The following is a 14,827-nucleotide window of genomic DNA, read 5'->3' on the forward strand; positions in this document are numbered from 1 at the left end:
GCAGCACCGAGTGAACTAATTGAAGTGTACCTTGCCTACACTTTTTTCCTCACACAAAATCTGGGAATATTTTGCCAAGGAATCATTGCTGGTTTGTCTTAGGGAATGTTTAACAGTTAGGAAGAGAGACTTTTAAAACGGTATTGAATGAAGTAGCAGCAAATATGTTGGATGAGCAACTAATGAGCATGGACCATGGACAACCTCACAAGTTTGCCAAAATGACCTTATATCTTTGTCTAATATGACTATTTACTGACATTAGTAGCTCTTCATTACACACAATTTTTGTTAGTAGTTAATTAACAGTCCTCCAAGTTTAGCTGGAATTTAGCCTGAAAGGTTTTGAAAGGTTTTGACAAATGTGATTGGTTGATGATATGACATGTCTCTTCTTGTGTTGCGCATAATATCAGATCTCAACAACGATTGGACTGAAATACAAGACAAATGTACCTTTTTTCTAAATTAGTGATGTTTTCATTTGTTGGTAAAATGCGGGACATGATTGTTTGGTTGTGGGACGAAAGGCCAAAATGCAGGACTGTCCCGCACAATCTGGAACATGTGGTCACCCTAATTGAACCTTGAACCCTGAATCAGCTCTTTGTTTACATATGAAAGCATCTGGTTCTCACTGACGGTATTATTGCCCCTCATTCAAATACAATAATCCTGGAGTCACCTGCAGTCCAGCCAAATCCTTGACATGCTAACCTTTAACCACACTTTGAGGCTTGAGGCTATACAGAACGTTTGCATCTGAGAATGCTCTTGAGCCAAAAGGGGTTGCCTATAGAGACACAAATATTCTACAGAAATGACCTAAATGGACAGAAAGCGGCAGACCTCGACACACCAAAAGCTAAAGCTCCACAGTTTTTTTTTTTTACCTGTGCAGCGGGAATGACCTGCTGGAAGGAAGTCAGGAAAAAGAGATGAGAATTCCCTGGTTGGGTTGATGGACACCATCCTCCCTATGGAGATTTAACTCTGTCACCCTCTCCCTGTGTCAGTGGAATGTGTTGGTGTGTGGTGGGCAGAGAGGTAGATGGTGGTGGATCAATATAAATAATCTGATCTTTCACATCTACAAAAAGAAAATCCACTCTTCCAGTTGTTCATAATCTTTCTCTCTTTTACTCTCTCTATTTCTTTCCCTCCCTCCCTCCTCTCCTCCTCCTATCCCCTACAGGTCAGCTACCACCTGCGGTTCAGCTTTAGTCCCCGTAATGCCCCGGCCAAGGAGAAGTCTGAGCTGAACATCAACAATGACTTTGACTGGCACACCCTCAACTTGTTCCCCCTCTTCCAACTGCCCGGGCCCAGGGAGCAGTACGACCTCCAGGGGGGCACGCCTGGTGAGCCTGTACCCTAACCCTAATTGTAACTCTAAACTTAACACTTAAGCTTAACATAGCCTTTGTACCCACAATGGAGAATGTTCCTTTTTCTACTATCCTTGAGGGGACTTTGAGGGATTTCCGGCACCCGTGAGGATAATAATAATTATACATATATACACACACACACATAAACACAGTCTCAGGCTTCATATGTTTGTGTTTGCCTGTTCATATTGCCTGTGTACATGTTAAGACGGATTACTGATAAGACAGGCAGAGCGAAGAGAGAGATAGTGAGGGAAAGGGTTGAAAGACAAGGGTGGTAATAGGGGGAGGGAGGGAACTAGACATGAAATGGGAATGATAAATTCAGAGTGAGGCAGAGGGAATTGGAGAGAAGGGTGTCAAAGTATTTTTATGGGTGACCGTCCATTCCAATCATTTCTGTAATAGAAATATTTTTGACTTGGCAATCCTGATTATTTTACAGGGCAGAGGAGCAATATAATATTTATAATATTTAAAAGATAAGTACACCATTATACACTCACTGGATGAGAACTCCAGGGTTGTGTTCATTAGGCACCAAACGGACTGAAACAGGGAGGAACTCTCTGGACTGGTCCAATAAGAAATACTCCTTTTTGTGTTCCGTTGCAAAACATATTTAGTTGCATGCCCTAATGAACACCACCCTGATCTGTCATCCATGTTGGTTAATCAGACATTATTGACAGTGAATCTTTTCAAGCATAAACACAGTAAATACAGTAAACAAACACCAAGTGTTTCTGCAGGCTCCTTCAGGAACAGTGGATCAGAGCCAGATACGAGAGGAAGGAGTTTGTGTGTTTGGAGAGACTGTAGCTGTCTGAAGTAGAGGTCGACCGATTATGAATTTTCAACGCCGATACCGATACTGATTATTGGAGGACCAAAAAAGCCGATACCGATTAATCAACCAATTTAAAATAAATAATAAAGACATTTTAAAAAAATGTATTTGTAATAATGACAATTACAACAATACTGAATTAACACTTATTTTAACTTAATATAATACATCAATAAAATCAATTTAGGCTCAAGTAGATAATGAAACATGTTCAATCAAACAAAGTGTTGGAGAAGAAAGTAAAAGTGCAATATGTGCTATGTAAGAAAGCTAACGTTTCAGTTCCTTGCTCAGAACATGAGAACGTATGAAAGCTGGTGGTTCCTTTTAACACGAGTCTTCAATATTCCCAGGTAATACGTTTTAGGTTGTAGTTATTATAGGACTATTTCCCTCTATACCATTTGTATTTCATTGACCTTTGACTATTGGATGTTCTTATAGGCCCTTTAGTATTGCCAGTGTAACAGTATAGCTTCCGTCCCTCTCCTCGCTCCTCCCTGGGCTCAAACCAGCAACACAACGACAACAGCCACCACATCGAAGCAGCGTTACCCATGCAGAGCAAGGGAAACAACCACCCCAAGGCTCAAAGCGAGTGAAGTTTGAAACGCTATTAGCGCGCGCTAACTAGCCAGCCATTTCACTTTGGTCACACCAGAATCATCTTGGGAGTTGATAGGTTTGAAGTCATAAACAGCGCAATGCTTGACGCACAACGAAGAGCTGCTGGAAAAACGCATAAAAGTGCTGTTTGAATGAATGTTTACGCGCCTGCTTCTGCCTACCACCGCTCAGTCAGATACTTAGATACTTGTATGCTTGTATGCTCAGTCAGATTTTATGCAACGCAGGACACGCTAGATAATATCTAGTAATATCATCAACCATGTGTAGTTAACTAGTGATTATGATTGATTGTTTTTTATAAGATAAGTTTAATGCTAGCTAGCAACTTACCTTGGCTTACTGCAGTTGCGTAACAGGCAGTCTCCTTGTGGAGTGCAACGAGAGAGAGGCAGGTCGTTATTGCTTTGGACTAGTTAACTGTAAGGTTGCAAGATTGAATCCCCCGAGCTGACAATGTGGAAATCTGTCGTTCTGCCCCTGAACGAGGCAGTTAACCCACCGTTCCAAGGTCGTCATTGAAAATAAGAATGTGTTCTTAACTGACTTGCCTAGTTAAATAATGATTAAATAAAAGGTGTAAAAAAAATGATATATAATAATACAAATAAAAAAATCAGCAAATCGGCGCCCAAAAATACCGATTTCCGATTGTTATGGAAACTTGAAATCGGCCCTAAATAATCGGCCATTCCGATTAATCGGTCGACCTCTAGTCTGAAGCATGACAAACACTTTTTTATTTTTATTAAACGCAACTCTACTTTGCATAAAAGTGACCCCTAAGTGACATATACAATATAACATGTAAACCTGTACTCCTACACAGGAGGGTTTAACCAACTGCCGCAGTCAGGTGCACTGTCATTATCTTGTGTTGACAGATCACACACTCGATGGGAGAGCTTTAGCTATTTGCACAGCCCCTTGAAAGATAACCTTTCCTCCTTGCTCCCGCTGTGTTCCCATGGCAAGCCTTGCTCTGTGTCACAGGGCAACAGTGTTTGGCTGAGCCCTGTAATCTAGTAATACCCCCTTGTCACACTACGTTTCTAACCCAAATGGTATTTTTCACAGCTTTGCCTTCATCAGGAAACTTTTTTTTTTTTGTCCATCCATATATATATTCACTTTTCTCACTGATAAATGGTGACGGCTCAGATATTTAAAAAATATTTTCCAGAATATATCCAGAAACGATGGTGGTGGTTGCGTAACAAGTAGTGTATTAAATTGAGAATAGGATGTTGCCCCATCTCTTTGCTCATGGCTCCAGATCCTCCATCTTAGACCCAGCCCTTTTGATTCCCTTCCTCCTTCAAGCTATGTCAATATTCTGACTCTCAAAAGAGGAAGAGATGATGAACGAGTGACGAGAACAGAGGAGAAGTGGCGTTCTGGTGTTCTCTACTGAGCCAGACCTTTGATATCAAATTAAGTGGCTGTGTTAATGTGTCTCCAATGGGAGATATCAGGGTCATATTTATTAAAGCACAAAATGGAAAACATTTACGAAAATGTTTCAGTGTTCACAAAAAAAAATTGGTGCCTAATGAATATGGCCCAAGGCTCGCCTAGAGGAAACCATTCCAGTCTACTTGACAAAACCACAAAGAGTTTCAGTCAGAATTCATGCATTTTAAATATGGATTAAAATGTAAAAGTGTTCATCATTACTGAGGCCTACCTCCTGCCTCTTTAAGCCGTCTATCCCTTCATCAGTTCAGATTATTCAGTGAGTAGCTGTTGTCAACATTTTCAGATCAGAATATGTTAAAATGGTGGGGTTAAGGAATGATCTGGTAAAAAGGTCAGAATGAGTCCTCATTTCCTGTTTATCTCCATGGTAATGGAAGAGTGTCATAATTAGAACCAGACGTTTTTTTCCCACCAGTATACAGTATGACATGAACAGGAAAAACAATGGGCCCAAGGTATAGACGCCGAGAATGGGCCCTAGTAAGATGGCGCCGGAGAATGCAGGCAGATGTTTTACGTGGCCCCAGCCGATATTTTTTTGTTTGTTGTTTATTTGCGTTGTTTGTAACACATTGTTTTACTTATTTTGTACATAATGTTGCCGCTACCGTCTCTTATGTCCGAAAATAACTTCTAGACCACAGGACTGCGATTACTCACCACGGACTAGCAGAATCCTTTTCTTCCTTTCATGACTCTGACGAGCCTGACGCAAAGAATATACTGCTTCCTCGGGAACAGGCCCCGATCCCTGTGATCTGCATGAAGAGGAGGCTTAGAATTAGGGGCCGAAGGTCTGGCTGCCATTTGAGAATTTGTAGGCAATTGAAGAAACACCCACTTCCCTCCACTCTGCTCGCAAACGTGCAATCTTTGGAGAATAAAATTGGCGAGTTACGGGGAAGATTAAACTGCCAACTACCAAAAACTGTAACATCTTATGCTTCACGGAGTTGTGGCTGAATGGCGACAATATTATCATACAGCTGGCTGGTTATACGATGTACTGGCAGGATAGAACATAGGCGTCTGGTAAGACAAGGGGCGGCGGTCTATGTATTTTTGTAAACAACAGCTGGTGCATGATATCTAAGGAAGTCTCGAGCTATTGTTCGCCTGAGTTTTCATCTGTATTCTTTGTAGCTGTTTACATACCACCACAGACTGATGCTGGCACTAACGCTGAACTGAATGAGCTGTATTCCGCCATAAGCAAACAGGAAAACATGACTTGGTTTCACAGACTAACATTGTCAGGAGACTGATTTAAAGAACCTCCCTAGACTGTTTGTGCTGATCCATGGGGAGGAGTGCACAAGGGCCCACCTGAGAATTGGGATGTAGTTATTCTAACATAACCCGGTTCCTCTCCGTAGGTTATTTCCGCGAGGGCTTCCTGGCAGTGCAGCATGCGGTCAACCAGGCCATCATGCGTTCCTATAACAGCACAGGAGCAGCCTGGCTCCTCTCCCACACCCGGGTGGTCCTCCGCCGATTCCCCTTCCCGCCGTTCATCTACGACGTGTTCATCCTGGCCATCCAGAACCAGCTGCCCCTCCTCCTGGTGCTGAGCCTCACCTATACCTCTCTGAACATCGTGAGGGCCGTGGTGCAGGAGAAGGAGAGGAAGCTCAAGGTGGGTGAGGTGGTGGATTACCTGTCAGTCAAGCAAACGGTCAATCTCACTCTACTTACTCTCTACAGGAGTACATGCGGATGATGGGCCTCAGTAACTGGCTGCACTGGACGGCCTGGTTCCTCATGTTCTTCCTCTTCCTCGCCATCTCCATGTTCTTCGTCACGCTGCTCTTCTGCATCAAGGTGAGTTTGCGCTTCACATAACGGTTATGTTATAAAACATAAACAAAAACACTTAACTAGTCTTTTCTTTCTATTGCTTTGAGGAGGGTAATTATTTTTCATTCAGTGTGTTTTTAGTATTCATGATGATAATGATGTTCTTTCCTGTCCTGGCCCTTTCTAGGTGAGCCCTAATGGAGCTGTGTTGACCTATAGTGACCCCACCCTGGTCTTTGTCTTCCTGCTTGTCTTTGCCGTGGCAACCATCAACTTCAGCTTCATGATCAGTGCCTTCTTCTCAAGAGGTGTGTGTGTGTGTCTCAAAATGTCTGTCCGACCTTCCATCTGTCTGTTTATTCATGGTTTTCTAAAACCTCAGCCGTCCTGTGCTATCTGAGAGATGCTCCATTGTGTATAGTATGTTCTGTTACAGTTGAAGTTGGAAGTTTACATACACTTAGGTTGGAGTCATTAAAACGCGTTTTTCACCCACTCCTCACATTTCTTGTTAACAAACTATAGTTTTGGCAAGTCGGTTAGGACATCTACTTTGTGCATGACAAGTAATTTTTTAACAAGTGTTTACATAAAGATTATTTCACTTGTAATTCACTGCATCACAATTCCAGTGGATCAGAAGTTTACATACACTAAGTTGACTGTGCCTTTTAAACAGCTTGGAAAATTCCAGAAAATGATGTCATGCTTTAGAAGCTTCTGATAGGCTAATTTACATAATTTGAGTCAATTCGAGGTGTACCTGTGGATGTATTTCAAGGCCTACCTTCAAACTCAGTGCCTCTTTGCTTGACATCATGGGAAAATCAAAAGAAATCAGCCAAGAAAAATAATTGTAGACCTCCACAAGTCTGGTTCATCCTTTGGAGCAATTTCCAAATGCCTGAAGGTACCACGTTCATCTGTACAAACAATAGTACATAAGTATAAACACCATGGGACCGCGCAGCCGTCATACCGCTCAGGAAGGAGACTCGTTCTGTCTCCTAGAGATTAACGTAATTTGGTGCGAAAGGTGCAAATCAGTCCCAGAACAACAGCAAAGGACCTTGTGAAGATGCTGGAGGAAACAGGTACAAAAGTATCTATATCCACAGTAAAATATCGACAACCTGAAAGGCCACTCAGCAAGGAAGAAGCCACTGCTCCAAAACCGCCATAAAAAAGCAAGACTACGGTTTGCAGCTGCAAATGGGGACAATGATCGTACTTTTTGGAGAAATGTCCTCTGGTCTGATGAAACAAAATTATAACATGTTGTGGGGGTGCTTTGCTGTAGGAGGGACTGGTGCACTTCACAAAATAGATGGCATCATGAGGTAGGAAAATTATGTGGATATATGGAAGCAACATCTCAAGACATCAGTCAGGAAGTTAAAACTTGGTCGCAAATGGGTCTTCCAAATGCACAATAACCCCAAGTATACTTTCAAAGTTGTGGCAAAATAGCTTAAGGACAACAAAGTCAAGGTATCGGAGTGACCATCACAAAGCCCTGACCCCAATCCCATAGAACATTTGTGGGCAGAGCTGAAAAAGCATGTGCGAGCAAGGAGGCCTAAAAACCTGACTCAGTTACACCAGCTCTGTCAGGAGGAATGGGCCAAAATTCTTATTATGGGAAGCTTGTGGAAGGCTACCCAAAACGTTTGACCCAAATTAAAACATTTAAAGTCAATGCTACCAAATACTAATTGAGTGTATGTGAACTTCTGACCCACTGGGAATGTGATGAAATAAATAAAAGCTGAAATCATTCTCTCTACTATTATTCTGACATTTCACATTCTTAAAATAAAGTGGTGATCCTAACTGACCTAAAACAGGGAATTTCTACTAGGATTAAATGTCAGGAATTGTGAAACTGAGTTTAAATGTATTTGTCTAAGGTGTATGTAAACTTCCGACTTCAACCGTAAATGTAGTGTAGATCACATTATTTGACTCTCCTGAGGTTGTTTCGTCTTTCCTCTGAGTGAACAGCAGTAAACCAGCTCCATCAGTCATTGGAGCCTGGAAGATGGGCAATCAAATGTCTATTCAGCCTCATGGAATAATTAAACAGTCACTCAATGTGACAAACTGGAACAAAGGGAGAGGAGATGTGGTGAAAAACCTGTATGTGTACACGTTTATGTTTAGCAGCCAATACACATGCTTGGAAGGTTTAGAATAATCAATTGTTTATGTTCTAATCGAAGGCGATTGATGCTTTATGATACATTACATTTCCAGTTGTACACATCCTGGGTGTTGAGCTATTAATCTCGGCACAATGCGGATGTTGCTTTTTTTATCCCTGCTGGTGTGGTCAGAGTTGTGCTGTACTGGAAAGATGACTTGTGAGGTTAGCAAAAAATAATGTTAACTAGTCTCCGGACTGACTTTACAGAGGTTATGTTCAGAAAGGCACACTGTAGAAAAAAGTTTCAAAATGTAAAACAAAAATAAGCGTTTCTTATTGGACAAGTTCAGAGGGTACCTCCTCATTTCACTCAGGTTTTCTTGGTTTGTGCCGACTGAACGTGACCGAGGATTAAAGCACAGCCAATCACACACAGCCAATCACACACAGCCAATCTCACACAGGCTCATTTGGTTATTGCTAATATCATACCCTCACACAAAAAGGTAATGGTGATTATTAAATGGCCTTCAGTTGATGACGCTTGATAGTCCTTTATCATTTCTCTTTCACAATTCTTTTTTCTTCTATACTTTCATATCTTTTCGAACAAAAAAGTCTAGTCCAATTTCTCCAAATTGTTCCTCAACAAAAGAGTGCAGATGGAGATTAAAATGATCTGTGATTGTGTTCAAGACCAATTTGGACTCTGGTGTAATCAGACAAGCTGTTATTTACTCCCAGAAGCCATACAATTTCTGTCAGGCTTTGGCTTGTAAAAGAGTAGCTGAAAGCTTAGCAAATTAAAACGTTGAAATCGTGTCTGATTTACGGTGTGCATGATATATTTTCTCCTGATTCTTTTTTTTTTATTTTTATTTTTTTACATTATTGGTTGGGTGTGTGACATACAGTATGATGTCATTATTAGAGTAGGGCGAGAAAGGGCTTTTAGCTGGCCTCAGCTGTGCCTGGCCCCTAGTCACAACAGGACCCCTCTCCAGGTGGCCTTCCGCTGCCTGAAACTCTGACCTCCTGCAGCGTCAGGTGAGTGGGTACTCGCATTCAGATCTGAACTGCAGAGTTAGGTGAGTGGGTATTCCCATTGACGGGCTCCTCGGTGTGACTCTGCAAAGGGGGCTTCATTTAAATTCAGGAAACAATTTCTTCATTGCTTTTTGCTTCTTGCTTCTTGCTGGTAGTAATGGAGGAATCAGCCAGGCCTGAATGTTGGGGTCCACTGGGGACTGGATCAGGGGCTGATGTGGATGGAGAGCCCCTTTGTGGGCTGTGGAGTCAGGTTTTTAGTGTCTTGTGTCTAGAGATGAGGCATTTCTTAATTTGTCTTTATTTCTCCCTCAATTCAATTTCAGTTTAAGGGGCTTTATTGGCACGGGAACATGTTTACATTGCCAAGGAAAGTGAAATAGATTATAAACAATAAAGAATTTACTGTAAACATTACACTTACAAAAGTTCAAAAATAATAGTATTGTATGAAATGTCATATTATGTCTATATACAGTGTTGTAGTGAGGTGCAAATGGTTAAAGTACAAAAGGGAAAATAAATAAACATAAACATGGGTTGTATTTACAATGGTGTTTGTTCTTCCCTGGTTGCCCCTTTCTTGTGGCAACAGGTCACAAATCTTGCTGCTGTGATGGCACACTGGAATTTCACCAGATCAATATGGGAGATTATCAACATTGGATTTGTTTACAAATTCTTTGTGGGTCTGTGTAATCTGCAGAAAATGTCTGTCTCACGCTCTCTATCGCCTTTATTTCTATTGTTTTACCACTCCCCCATTTGTCAGGAAAAGGTAGAGTAGCTCATCCTCTTCTCTCTCTACCTCTCCTCACTCGGCCTCTCTGGGGACTGAATTATTAATGTCCCTTGGAGGGAAAGCAGGTGGAATTTTCTGTGAGTAATGTTTCTCGTGTTCTTTCTCTCTCCCCCCCCCCCCTCTCTCTCTCTCTCTCTCAATGTGTGCTAGTCTGAAAGGATTGCAGGTTGAAGGAATAGCAAATACAGATAGCCAATCTCTTGTTCAACAGACGGGCACAGAATAACTATTTTAAGATTAATCTTCGACTCAGGCATTGCACACACAGGACCAATGAGTCCCCTGTTCTAACTACCTCTTCCTTCCCAGAGTTGTCTTCTATGTAATTACCGATAGAGATGAAAGGAGTTGATTGGTGAACAGAGGCTGAATACTGCCTTAACCTCCTCCATCCTTTCAGATTAGATGTGATCTTTCTCCTCTTCCCTCGATCCCTCTCTCTCGCTCTCTCTCTCTCGCTCTCTCTCGCTCTCTCTCTCGGCGCTCTCTCTCGCTCTCTCGCTCTCTCGGCGCTCTCGCTCGCTCTCTCGCTCTCTCGGCGCTCTCGCTCGCTCTCTCTCTTTCTCGGCGCTCTCGCTCGCTCTCTCTCTCTCTCTGCGCTCTCGCTCGCTCTCTCTCTCTCTCTCTGGCGCTCTCTCTGGCGCTCTCTCTGGCGCTCTCTCTGGCGCTCTCTCTCTCGGCGCTCGGCGCTCTCTCTCGCTCTCTCTCTCTCTCTCTCTCTCGGCGCTCTCGCTCGCTCTCTCTCTCTCTCGGCGCTCTCGCTCGCTCTCTCTCTCTCTCGGCGCTCTCGCTCGCTCTCTCTCTCTCGGCGCTCTCGCTCGCTCTCTCTTTCTCTCGCCGCTCTCGCTCGCTCTCTCTCTCGGCGCTCTCGCTCGCTCTCTCTCTCTCTCTCTCTCTCTCTCTCTCTCTCTCTCTCTCTCTCGGCGCTCTCGCTCGCTCTCTCTCTCTCTCTCTCTCTCTCTCTCTCTCTCTCGGCGCTCTCGCTCGCTCTCGCTCGCTCTCTCTCTCTCCGCTCTCGCTCGCTCTCGCTCGCTCTTGCGCTTGCGCTCGCTCGCGCTCGCACTCGCTCTCGCTCTCGCGCGCTCTCTCTCGGCGCTCTCGCGCGCTCTCTCTCGCTCGCTCTCTCTCGGCGCTCTCGCTCGCTCTCTCTCTTGCTCGCTCTCTCTAGGCTTTCTCGCTCTCTCTTTCGGCGCTCTCGCTCGCTCTCTCTCGGCGCTCTCGCTCGCTCTCTCACTCGGCGTTCTCGCTCTCTCGGCGCTCTCGCTCGCTCGCTCTCTCTCTCGGCGTTCTCGCTCTCTCTCTCGGCGTTCTCGCTCTCTTTCTCGGCGCTCTCGCTCGCTCTCTCGCTCGCTCTCGCTCTCTCTCGCTCGCTCTCTCGGCGCTCTCGCTCGCTCTCTCTCTCGCTCGCTCTCTCTCTCGGCGCTCTCGCTCGCTCTCTCTCTCGCTCTCTCTCTCGGCGCTCTCGCTCGCTCTCTCTCTCGCTCTCTCTCTCGGCGCTCTCGCTCGCTCTCTCTCTCGCGCTCTCTCTCTCGGCGCTCTCGCTCGCTCTCTCTCTCGCTCTCTCTCTCGGCGCTCTCGCTCGCTCTCTCTCTCGCTCTCTCTCTCGGGCGCTCTCGCTCGCTCTCTCTCTCTCTCTCTCTCTCCGCTCTCTCTCTCCGCTCTCTCTCTCCGCTCTCGACTCGCTCTCTCTCTCTCTCTCTCTCTCTCTCTCTCTCTCTCTCTCTCGCTCTCTCTCTCTCTCTCTCTCTCTCTTTGCGCTCTCGCTCGCTCTTTGCGCTCTCGCTCGCTCGCTCTCTCCCGGCGCTCTCGCTCGCTCTCTCCCGGCGCTCTCGCTCGCTCTCTCCCGGCGCTCTCGCTCGCTCTCTCCCGGCGCTCTCGCTCGGCGCTCTCTCTCGGCGCTCTCGCTCGCTCTCTCTCGGCGCTCTCGCTCGCTCTCTCTCGGCGCTCTCGCTCGCTCTCTCTCGGCGCTCTCGCTCGCTCTCTCTCGGCGCTCTCGCTCGCTCTCTCTCGGCGCTCTCGCTCGCTCTCTCTCGGCGCTCTCGCTCGCTCTCTCTCGGCGCTCTCGCTCGCTCTCTCTCGGCGCTCTCGCTCGCTCTCTCTCGGCGCTCTCGCTCGCTCTCTCTCGGCGCTCTCGCTCGCTCTCTCTTTCGGCGCTCTCGCTCTCGCTCTCTCTCGGCGATCTCGCTCGCTCTCTCACTCGGCATTCTCGCTCTCTCTCACTCGGCGCTCTCGCTCGCTCTCTCTCTCGGCGTTCTCGCTCTCTCTCCTGGCGTTCTCGCTCTCTCTCTCGGCGCTCTCGCTCTCGGCGTTCTCTCTCTCGGCGCTCTCGGCGTTCGCTCGCTCTCTCGGCGTTCTCGCTCTCTCGGCGTTCTCGCTCTCTCTCTCGGCGTTCTCGCTCTCTCTCTCGCCGTTCTCGCTCTCTCTCTCGCCGTTCTCGCTCTCTCTCTCGCCGTTCTCGCTCTCTCTCTCGCCGTTCTCGCTCTCTCTCTCGCCGTTCTCGCTCTCTCTCTCGCCGTTCTCGCTCTCTCTCTCGCCGTTCTCGCTCTCTCTCTCGCCGTTCTCGCTCTCTCTCTCGCCGTTCTCGCTCTCTCTCTCGCCGTTCTCGCTCTCTCTCTCGCCGTTCTCGCTCTCTCTCTCTCTGCGTTCTCGCGCTCTCTCTCGGCGTTCTCTCTCTCTCTCTCTCTCGGCGTTCTCTCTCTCTCGGCGCTCTCTCTCTCTCGGCTCTCTCTCTCTCTCGGCGCTCTCGCTCTCTCTCTCGGCTCTCTCTCTCTCTCGGCGCTCTCGCTCTCTCTCTCTCTCTCTCTCTCTCTCTCTCTTTGCGCTCTCGCTCGCTCTTTGCGCTCTCGCTCGCTCGCTCTCTCTCGGCGCTCTCCCTCGCTCTCTCCCGGCGCTCTCGCTCGCTCTCTCCCGGCGCTCTCGCTCGCTCTCTCCCGGCGCTCTCGCTCGCTCTCTCCCGGCGCTCTCGCTCGCTCTCTCCCGGCGCTCTCTCCCGGCGCTCTCGCTCGGCGCTCTCGCTCGCTCTCTCTCGGCGCTCTCGCTCGCTCTCTCTCGGCGCTCTCGCTCGCTCTCTCTCGGCGCTCTCGCTCGCTCTCGCTCGGCGCTCTCGCTCGCTCTCGCTCGCTCTCTCTCGGCGCTCTCGCTCGCTCTCTCTCGGCGCTCTCGCTCGCTCTCTCTCGGCGCTCTCGCTCGCTCTCTCTCGGCGCTCTCGCTCGCTCTCTCTCGGCGTCGGCGCTCTCGCTCGCTCTCTCTCGGCGCTCTCGCTCGCTCTCTCTCGGCGCTCTCGCTCGCTCTCTCTTTCGGCGCTCTCGCTCGCTCTCTCTCGGCGATCTCGCTCGCTCTCTCACTCGGCATTCTCGCTCTCTCTCACTCGGCGCTCTCGCTCGCTCTCTCTCTCGGCGTTCTCGCTCTCTCTCTCTCGGCGCTCTCGCTCGCTCTCGCTCGCTCTCTCTCCTGGCGTTCTCGCTCTCGCTCTCGGCGCTCTCGCTCTCGGCGTTCTCTCTCTCGGCGCTCTCGGCGTTCGCTCTCTCTCTCGGCGTTCTCGCTCTCTCTCTCGGCGTTCTCGCTCTCTCTCTCGGCGTTCTCGCTCTCTCTCTCGCCGTTCTCGCTCTCTCTCTCGCCGTTCTCGCTCTCTCTCTCGCCGTTCTCGCTCTCTCTCTCGCCGTTCTCGCTCTCTCTCTCGCCGTTCTCGCTCTCTCTCTCGCCGTTCTCGCTCTCTCTCTCGCCGTTCTCGCTCTCTCTCTCGCCGTTCTCTCTCTCTCTCTCTCTGCGTTCTCGCGCTCTCTCTCTGCGTTCTCGCGCTCTCTCTCGGCGTTCTCTCTCTCTCTCTCTCTCGGCGTTCTCTCTCTCTCGGCGCTCTCTCTCTCTCGGCTCTCTCTCTCTCTCGGCGCTCTCGCTCTCTCTCTCGGCTCTCTCTCTCTCTCGGCGCTCTCGCTCTCTCTCTCTCGGCGCTCTCGCTCTCTCTCTCTCGGCGCTCTCGCTCTCTCTCTCTCGGCGCTCTCGCTCTCTCTCTCTCGGCGCTCTCGCTCTCTCTCTCTCTGCGCTCTCGCTCTCTCTCTCTCGGCGCTCTCGCTCTCTCTCTCTCGGCGCTCTCGCTCTCTCTCTCGGCGCTCTCTCTCTCTCTCTGCGCTCTCGCTCTCTCTCTCTTGGCGCTCTCGCTCTCTCTCTCTCGGCGCTCTCGCTCTCTCTCTCTCTCCGCTCTCGCTCTCTCTCTCTCGGCGCTCTCGCTCTCTCTCTCTCTCGGCGCTCTCGCTCTCTCTCTCTCGGCGCTCTCGCTCTCTCTCTCGGCGCTCTCGCTCTCTCTCTCTCGGCGCTCTCGCTCTCTCTCTCTCGGCGCTCTCGCTCTCTCTCTCTCGGCGCTCTCGCTCTCTCTCTCTCGGCGCTCTCGCTCTCTCTCTCTCGGCGCTCTCGCTCTCTCTCTCTCGGCGCTCTCGCTCTCTCTCTCTCGGCGCTCTCGCTCTCTCTCTCGGCGCTCTCTCTCTCGGCGCTCTCTCTCTCGGCGCTCTCGCTCTCTCTCTCTCGGCGCTCTCTCTCTCTCGGCGCTCTCTCTCTCTCGGCGCTCTCTCTCTCTCGGCGCTCTCTCTCTCTCGGCGCTCTCTCTCTCTCGGCGCTCTCGCTCTCTCGGCGCTCTCGCTCTCTCTCTCTCGGCGCTCTCGCTCTCTCTCTCTCGGCGCTCTCGCTCTCTCTCTCTC

General features: G+C 48.4%; 1 protein-coding gene across 1 annotated transcript in view; it reads left to right on the forward strand.

Moving 5' to 3' along the window:
- Positions 1-1,117: 1,117 nt before the first annotated feature.
- Positions 1,118-14,827, forward strand: part of LOC139396212 (phospholipid-transporting ATPase ABCA3-like) — a gene marked incomplete at its 5' end in the record, with an annotated part of 57,482 nt that continues 43,772 nt past the window's right edge. Inside the window, 4 exons of the mRNA XM_071143348.1 lie at positions 1,118-1,361; positions 5,724-5,983; positions 6,052-6,168; positions 6,332-6,452. Of these exons, the coding sequence (XP_070999449.1) occupies positions 1,118-1,361; positions 5,724-5,983; positions 6,052-6,168; positions 6,332-6,452 (742 nt within the window). The remainder of the gene's footprint in view (positions 1,362-5,723; positions 5,984-6,051; positions 6,169-6,331; positions 6,453-14,827) is intronic.

Source organism: Oncorhynchus clarkii, unplaced genomic scaffold (assembly GCF_045791955.1).
Source record: "Oncorhynchus clarkii lewisi isolate Uvic-CL-2024 unplaced genomic scaffold, UVic_Ocla_1.0 unplaced_contig_518_pilon_pilon, whole genome shotgun sequence".
Lineage (NCBI taxonomy): Eukaryota > Metazoa > Chordata > Actinopteri > Salmoniformes > Salmonidae > Oncorhynchus > Oncorhynchus clarkii.